Genomic DNA, 8,911 nt, shown 5'->3' with positions numbered 1-8,911 from the left:
CGTGCATTCATAAATGCATTTGAATACACCGAATAATGCAGTGAAAGAACGCACTCAAACTGCACACGCGCCACACGCACTAGTATGACTTCATCATGTAACTTTACATTAGCCTAAATGCGGGCACTTTTTAGGCACGATTTGTTTAGTTTTTGAATATACTTGATACTGTTAAAAGGCACATCATTAAAACAAAAAATACGAGTTCACATATCACACATAAACACGCGTGGAAAACATAATTAGAACTAGCTACTAAATTAGTTTAAAATGCCTATCCATATACAGCTATGATTCGCGAAACCCAAACCGATTCAAATGATTCGCTATCCCGCTCCGAACTCCCGAACTGACTCAAATGATTCGCGAACACTCTACGAACTCTCGAACGGATTCAAATAATTAGCGATCCTGCTCCGAACTCCCAAACTGACTCAAATGATTCGCGAACCCCAAACTGATTCAAATGATCCGCGGACCCGCTACGAACTCTCGAACGGATTCAAATGATTCGCGATCCCGCTCCGAACTCCCATACTGACTCAAATGATTCGCGATACCCGAAATGACTCAAATGATCCGCGGACCCGCTACGAACTCTCGAACGGATTCAAATGATTTGCGATCCCGCTCCGAACTCCCATACTGACTCAAATGATTCGCGATACCCGAAATGACTCAAATGATCCGCGGACCCGCTACGAACTCTCGAACGGATTCAAATGATTCGCGATCCCGCTCCGAACTCCCAAACTGACTCAAATGATTCGCGAACCCAAACTGATTCAAATGATCCGCGGACCCGCTACGAACTCTCGAACGGATTCAAATGATTCGCGATCACGCTCCGAACTCCCATACTGACTCAAATGATTCGCGATACCCCAAATGACTCAAATGATCCGCGGACCCGCTACGAACTCTCGAACGGATTCAAATGATTCGCGATCACGCTCCGAACTCCCATACTGACTCAAATGATCCTCGATCCCGTTTGGAACTCCCAAACTGACACCAAAAAACACGCCAGCGCTACTATTGGCTTAGTTCTCCACTGGTTTTCTCTGAGGTGGTGGGATCACATCAGATTGAGATTAATCTTGCAGATCATGACTTATATCTACTCTTCCTCTCCCTGCAGTTTGGTAATATAAAGATTCCTACTTTGAACTCCCACCTCTTCTGTGGGTTTTATTGTTACTGTTGTATTTTATAGCACATGATCCTCACTGCTATTTTTAGATTTAATTCATGTAAATTAACAAGCTGTTGTTGTGAAGTGCAATCATGAAAAGAGAGTGTGAATTAATTTAATAATAAATAATAAATAATTATTAATAATTACTGCTTTAAGGGTGATTCATGCAATTAATTGTCAAATAGCTGAATGTGTTGAATTAGGGTGATTAGTATTTCGATTTTCAGGTTTCCAGAGCAACATTAAATAAATAATGGGGATTCAAAGAGGTCAAATAATTTATAATAATTAAATAAAAATAAGTGGAATAACAGCAACTTAGATTTCATGACTCCATCTAGTGGAAGGTTTTATTATGTTTATTTGAATTAAGTTTAAGTTATTTTGTAAATAATATTTGACCATTTTCTTAATAGAAGGAAATGTATTTTAAATTATGTTTACTATTTTATTTATGCATTAAGCAGCTTTTTTTAATCAAAAACTGTTGTTATTGTATAGTGTCACACTTTATTACATGCAACATCCTCTCATTAGTCATTAATAACTATCATCTATTAGATGACTGTAACTTTAATGAGATTAAATTGAGATTTTCTTCATTTCTATTATTAGAAAACACTCAAGATTATGTTGCGAAAATTGTTTATTAAATGTGTATAAAAAGCAATGTAAAACATTAATTTTATATCCAACCATTCATATGCACTGCTGCTGTTATTATTTTACACATGACAATATCTTCATAAGCTGTTCCTCACAATACTGATGAGCTCAGACAAAACCAGCTCTGAAGACTTTAGTCCTGGATTCAAAATCATGTGGAAGAAGTCTTTCCATAAAGACTCGACGGGAACGCTGGAAAAACAAGACCATGACTAGATCAAATACTTCACCTGCATACATGATAAACTCACAACAATGACACATCTCACCCCCAAAATCACCTGATATTTTGAGATGCAAAAGATATATTTATAATATCTATTACTGTTGTTTTCATTTTAAAACTATTCATAATATAATATATTCATTCATATATCACATTATTCTGCAACATTTTGTATTTGTAATTAAATTATTGTTTGTAGTATCTTAATATCACATTTTAATCATGCTGATTTTTGGAGAAAAACTGAAATGGCACTCTTCGTGTGATATTGATTAACTACATAAAATGATATAAATATATACATTTTCTAACCCCATATCTTGAATTTTGTGATCATTCACATGCATTCATAAATGCATTTGAATACACCGAATAATGCAGTGAAAGAACGCACTCAAACTGCACACGCGCCACACGCACTAGTATGACTTCATCATGTAACTTTACATTAGCCTAGATGCGGGCACTTTTTAGGCACGATTTGTTTAGTTTTTGAATATACTTGATACTGTTAAAAGGCACATCATTAAAACAAAAAATACGAGTTCACATATCACACATAAACACGCGTGGAAAACATAATTAGAACTACCTACTAAATTAGTTTAAAATGCCTATCCATATACAGCTATGATTCGCGAAACCCAAACTGATTCAAATGATTCGCTATCCCGCTCCGAACTCCCGAACTGACTCAAATGATTCTCGAACCCGCTACGAACTCTCGAACGGATTCAAATAATTAGCGATCCCGCTCCGAACTCCCAAACTGACTCAAATGATTCGCGAACCCCAAACTGATTCAAATGATCCACGGACCCGCTACGAACTCTCGAACGGATTCAAATGATTAGCGATCACGCTCCGAACTCCCATACTGACTCAAATGATTCGCGATACCCGAAATGACTCAAATGATCCGCGGACCCGCTACGAACTCTCGAACGGATTCAAATGATTAGCGATCCCGCTCCGAACTCCCAAACTGACTCAAATGATTCGCGAACCCCAAACTGATTCAAAAGAATCGCGGACCCGCTACGAACTCTCGAACGGATTCAAATGATTAGCGATCACGCTCCGAACTCCCATACTGACTCAAATGATTCGCGATACCCGAAATGACTCAAATGATCCGCGGACCCGCTACGAACTCTCGAACGGATTCAAATGATTCGCGATCCCGCTCCGAACTCCCAAACTGACTCAAATGATTCGCGATCCCCGAAATGACTCAAATGATCCGCGGACCCGCTACGAACTCTCGAACGGATTCAAATGATTCGCGATCACGCTCCGAACTCCCATACTGACTCAAATGATTCGCGATACCCCAAATGACTCAAATGATCCGCTACGAACGGATTCAAATGATTCGCGATCACGCTCCGAACTCCCATACTGACTCAAATGATCCGCGAACCCGTTTGGAACTCCCAAACTGACACCAAATAACACGCCAGCGCTACTATTGGCTTAGTTCTCCACTGGTTTTCTCTGAGGTGGTGGGAGCACATCAGATTGTGATTAATCTTGCAGATCATGACTTATATCTACTCTTCCTCTCCCTGCAGTTTGGTAATATAAAGATTCCTCCTTTGAACTCCCACCTCTTCTGTGGGTTTTATTGTTACTGTTGTATTTTATAGCACATGATGCTCACTGCTATTTTTAGATTTAATTCATGTAAATTAACAAGCTGTTGTTGTGAAGTGCAATCATGAAAAGAGAGTGTGAATTAATTTAATAATAAATAATAAATAATTATTAATAATTACTGCTTTAAGGGTGATTCATGCAATTAATTGTCAAATAGCTGAATGTGTTGAATTAGGGTGATTAGTATGTAGATTTTCAGGTTTCCAGAGCAACATTAAATAAATAATGGGGATTCAAAGAGGTCAAATAATTTATAATAATTAAATAAAAATAAGTGGAATAACAGCAACTTAGATTTCATGACACCATCTAGCGGAAGGTTTTATTATGTTTATTTGAATTAAGTTTAAGTTATTTTGTAAATAATATTTGACCATTTTCTTAAAAGAAGGAAATGTATTTTAAATCATGTTTACTATTTTATTTATGCATTAAGCAGCTTTTGTTTTTAATCAAAAACTGTTGTTATTGTATAGTGTCACACTTTATTACATGCAACATCCTCTCATTAGTCATTAATAACTATCATCTATTAGATGACTGTAACTTTAATGAGATTAAATTGAGATTTTCTTCATTTCTATTATTAGAAAACACTCAAGATTATGTTGCAAAAATTGTTTATTAAATGTGTATAAAAAGCAATGTAAAACATTAATTTTATATCCAACCATTCATATGCACTGCTGCTGTTATTATTTTACACATGACAATATCTTCATAAGCTGTTCCTCACAATACTGATGAGCTCAGACAAAACCAGCTCTGAAGACTTTAGTCCTGGATACAAAATCATGTGGAAGAAGTCTTTCCATAAAGACTCGACGGGAACGCTGGAAAAACAAGACCATCACTAGATCAAATACTTCACCTGCATACATGATAAACTCACAACAATGACACATCTCACCCCCAAAATCACCTGATATTTTGAGATGCAAAAGATATATTTATAATATCTATTACTGTTGTTTTCATTTTAAAACTATTCATAATATAATATATTCATTCATATATCACATTATTCTGCAACATTTTGTATTTGTAATTAAATTATTGTTTGTAGTAACTTAATATCACATTTTAATCATGCTGATTTTTGGAGAAAAACTGAAATGGCACTCTTTGTGTGATATTGATTAACTACATAAAATGATATAAATACATACATTTTCTAACCCCCATATCTTGAATTTTGTGATGATTCACATGCATTCATAAATACATTTGAATACACCGAATAATGCAGTGAAAGAACGCACTCAAACTGCGCACGCGCCACACGCACTAGTATGACTTCATCATGTAACTTTACATTAGCCTAGATGCGGGCACTTTTTAGGCACGATTTGTTTAGTTTTTGAATATACTTGATACTGTTAAAAGGCACATCATTAAAACAAAAAATACGAGTTCACATATCACACCTAAACATGCGTGGAAAACATAATTAGAAGTAGCATCTAATTTAGTTTACAATGCCTATCCATATACAGCTATTATTCGCGAAACCCAAACTGATTCAAATGATTCGCTATCCCGCTCTGAACTCCCGAACTGACTCAAATGATTCGCGATCCACAAACTGATTGAGATGATCCGCGGACCCGCTACGAACTCTCGAACGGATTCAAATGATTCGCGATCAGGCTCCGGACTCCCATACTGACTCAAATGATTCGCGATCCGCGATCAGTTTCAGATCCCGAAACTGACTCAAATGATTCGCGATCACGCTCCGAACTCCCAAACTGACTCACATGATTCGCGATCCACAAACTGATTGAGATGATCCGCGGACCCGCTACGAACTCTCGAACGGATTCTAATGATTCGCGATCACGCTCCGGACTCCCATTCTGACTCAAATGATTGGCGATCCCCGAACTGACTCAAATGATCCGCGGACCCGCTACGAACTCTCGAACGGATTCAAATGATTAGCGATCCCGCTCCGAACTCCCAAACTGACTCAAATGATTCGCGAACCCCAAACTGATTCAAATGAATCGCGGACCCGCTACGAACTCTCGAACGGATTCAAATGATTAGCGATCACGCTCCGAACTCCCATACTGACTCAAATGATTCGCGATACCCGAAATGACTCAAATGATCCGCGGACCCGCTACGAACTCTCGAACGGATTCAAATGATTCGCGATCCCGCTCCGAACTCCCAAACTGACTCAAATGATTCGCGATCCCCGAAATGACTCAAATGATCCGCGGACCCGCTACGAACTCTCGAACGGATTCAAATGATTCGCGATCACGCTCCGAACTCCCATACTGACTCAAATGATTCGCGATCCCCGAAATGACTCAAATGATCCGCGGACCCGCTACGAACTCTCGAACGGATTCAAATGATTCGCGATCACGCTCCGAACTCCCATACTGACTCAAATGATTCGCGATACCCCAAATGACTCAAATGATCCGCTACGAACTCTCGAACGGATTCAAATGATCCGCGAACCCGTTTGGAACTCCCAAACTGACACCAAATAACACGCCAGCGCTACTATTGGCTTAGTTCTCCACTGGTTTTCTCTGAGGTGGTGGGATCACATCATATTGTGATTAATCTTTCAGATCATGACTTATATCTACTCTTCCTCTCCCTGCAGTTTGGTAATATAAAGATTCCTCCTTTGAACTCCCACTTCTTCTGTGGGTTTTATTGTTACTGTTGTATTTTATAGCACATGATGCTCACTGCTATTTTTAGATTTAATTCATGTTAATTAACAAGCTGTTGTTGTGAAGTGCAATCATGAAAAGAGAGTGTGAATTAATTTAATAATAAATAATAAATAATTATTAATAATTACTGCTTTAAGGGTGATTAGTATTTCGATTTTCAGGTTTCCAGAGTAACATTAAATAAATAATGGGGATTCAAAGAGGTCAAATAATTTATAATAATTAAATAAAAATAAGTGGAATAACAACACCTTAGGTTTCATGACTCCATCTAGTGGAAGGTTTTATTATTTTTATTTGAATTAAGTTTAAGTTGTTTTGTAAATAATATTTGACTATTTTCATAATAGAAGGAAATGTATTTTTAAATTATGTTTACTATTTTAATTATGCATTAAGCAGCTTTTTTAAATCAAAAACTGTTGTTATTGTATAGTGTCACACTTTATTACATGCAACATCCTCTCATTAGTCATTAATAACTATCATCTATTAGATGACTGTAACTTTAATGAGATTAAATTGAGATTTTCTTCATTTCTATTATTAATTAAGAAAACACTCAAGATTATGTTGCGAAAATTGTTTATTAAATGTGTATAAAAAGCAATGTAAAACATTAATTTTAAATCCAACCATTCATATGCACTGCTGCTGTTATTATTTTACACATGACAATATCTTCATAAGCTGTTCCTCACAATACTGATGAGCTCAGACAAAACCAGCTCTGAAGACTTTAGTCCTGGATTCAAAATCATGTGGAAGAAGTCTTTCCATAAAGTCTCGACGGGAACGCTGGAAAAACAAGACCATCACTAGATCAAATACTTCACCTGCATACATGATAAACTCACAACAATGACACATCTCACCCCCAAAATCACCTGATATTTTGAGATGCAAAAGATATATTTATAATATCTATTACTGTTGTTTTCATTTTAAAACTATTCATAATATAATATATTCATTCATATATCACATTATTCTGCAACATTTTGTATTTGTAATTAAATTATTGTTTGTAGTAACTTAATATCACATTTTATTCATGCTGATTTTTGGAGAAAAACTGAAATGGCACTCTTCGTGTGATATTGATTAACTACATAAAATTATATAAATATATACATTTTCTAACCCCAATATCTTGAATCTTGTGATCATTCACGTGCATTCATAAATGCATTTGAATACACCGAATAATGCAGTGAAAGAACGCACTCAAACTGCACACGCGCCACACGCACTAGTATGACTTCATCATGTAACTTTACATTAGCCTAAATGCGGGCACTTTTTAGGCAAGATTTGTTTAGTTTTTGAATATACTTGATACTGTTAAAAGGCACATCATTAAAACAAAAAATACCAGTTCACATATCACACATAAACACGCGTGGAAAACATAATTAGAACTAGCTACTAAATTAGTTTAAAATGCTTATCCATATACAGCTATGATTCGCGAAACCCAAACCGATTCAAATGATTCGCGATCCCGCTCCGAACTCCCAAACTGACACCAAAAAACACGCCAGCGCTACTATTGGCTTAGTTCTCCACTGGTTTTCTCTGAGGTGGTGGGATCACATCAGATTGTGATTAATCTTGCAGATCATGACTTATATCTACTCTTCCTCTCTCTGCAGTTTGGTAATATAAAGATTCCTCCTTTGAACTCCCACCTCTTCTGTGGGTTTTATTATTACTGTTGTATTTTATAGCACATGATGCTCACTGCTATTTTTAGATTTAATTCATGTAAATTAACAAGCTGTTGTTGTGAAGTGCAATCATGAAAAGAGAGTGTGAATTAATTTAATAATAAATAATTATTAATAATTACTGCTTTAAGGGTGATTCATGCAATTAATTGTCAAATAGCTGAATGTGTTGAATTAGGATGATTAGTATTTAGATTTTCAGGTTTCCAGAGCAACATTAAATAAATAATGGGGATTCAAAGAGGTCAAATAATTTATAATAATTAAATAAAAATAAGTGGAATAACAACAACTTAGATTTCATGACACCATCTAGCGGAAGGTTTTATTATGTTTATTTGAATTAAGTTTAAGTTATTTTGTAAATAATATTTGACTATTTTCTTAATAGAAGGAAATGTATTTTAAATTATGTTTACTATTTTAATTATGCATTAAGCAGCTTTTTTTAATCAAAAACTGTTGTTATTGTATAGTGTCACACTTTATTACATGCAACATTTTTATTTTAAAACTATTACAAAATAAATAAATAGAAATACACCCATTTAATAAAAAAAATATTTTTTTTAAAGTATTTTCAAGAGATATCAAATGCATTTGTGCTAAAATCCACATTATTAAATTTCCAAAAATGTGACAATTTGCATAAGCTAAAGACAGCAACAAATATTATAAAAGGTCTGCACATACTTAAAAAATAATAATAAAAAAGGTACAATTA

General features: G+C 35.5%; 1 protein-coding gene across 1 annotated transcript in view; it reads right to left on the bottom strand.

The window, feature by feature from the left end:
• Positions 1-1,846: 1,846 nt before the first annotated feature.
• The window catches only part of LOC127983496 (mitotic checkpoint serine/threonine-protein kinase BUB1 beta), a 13,188-nt gene continuing 6,123 nt past the window's right edge, over positions 1,847-8,911 (bottom strand). The window contains exon 5 of the mRNA XM_052585703.1: positions 1,847-2,056. Coding sequence (XP_052441663.1) covers positions 1,942-2,056 — 115 coding nt within the window. The 3' untranslated portion in view covers positions 1,847-1,941. The remainder of the gene's footprint in view (positions 2,057-8,911) is intronic.

Source organism: Carassius gibelio, chromosome B20, assembly GCF_023724105.1.
Source record: "Carassius gibelio isolate Cgi1373 ecotype wild population from Czech Republic chromosome B20, carGib1.2-hapl.c, whole genome shotgun sequence".
Taxonomy (NCBI): Eukaryota; Metazoa; Chordata; class Actinopteri; order Cypriniformes; family Cyprinidae; genus Carassius; species Carassius gibelio.
Note: the sequence above shows the minus strand (reverse complement) of the source record. Positions and strands in the feature narration are given on the sequence as shown.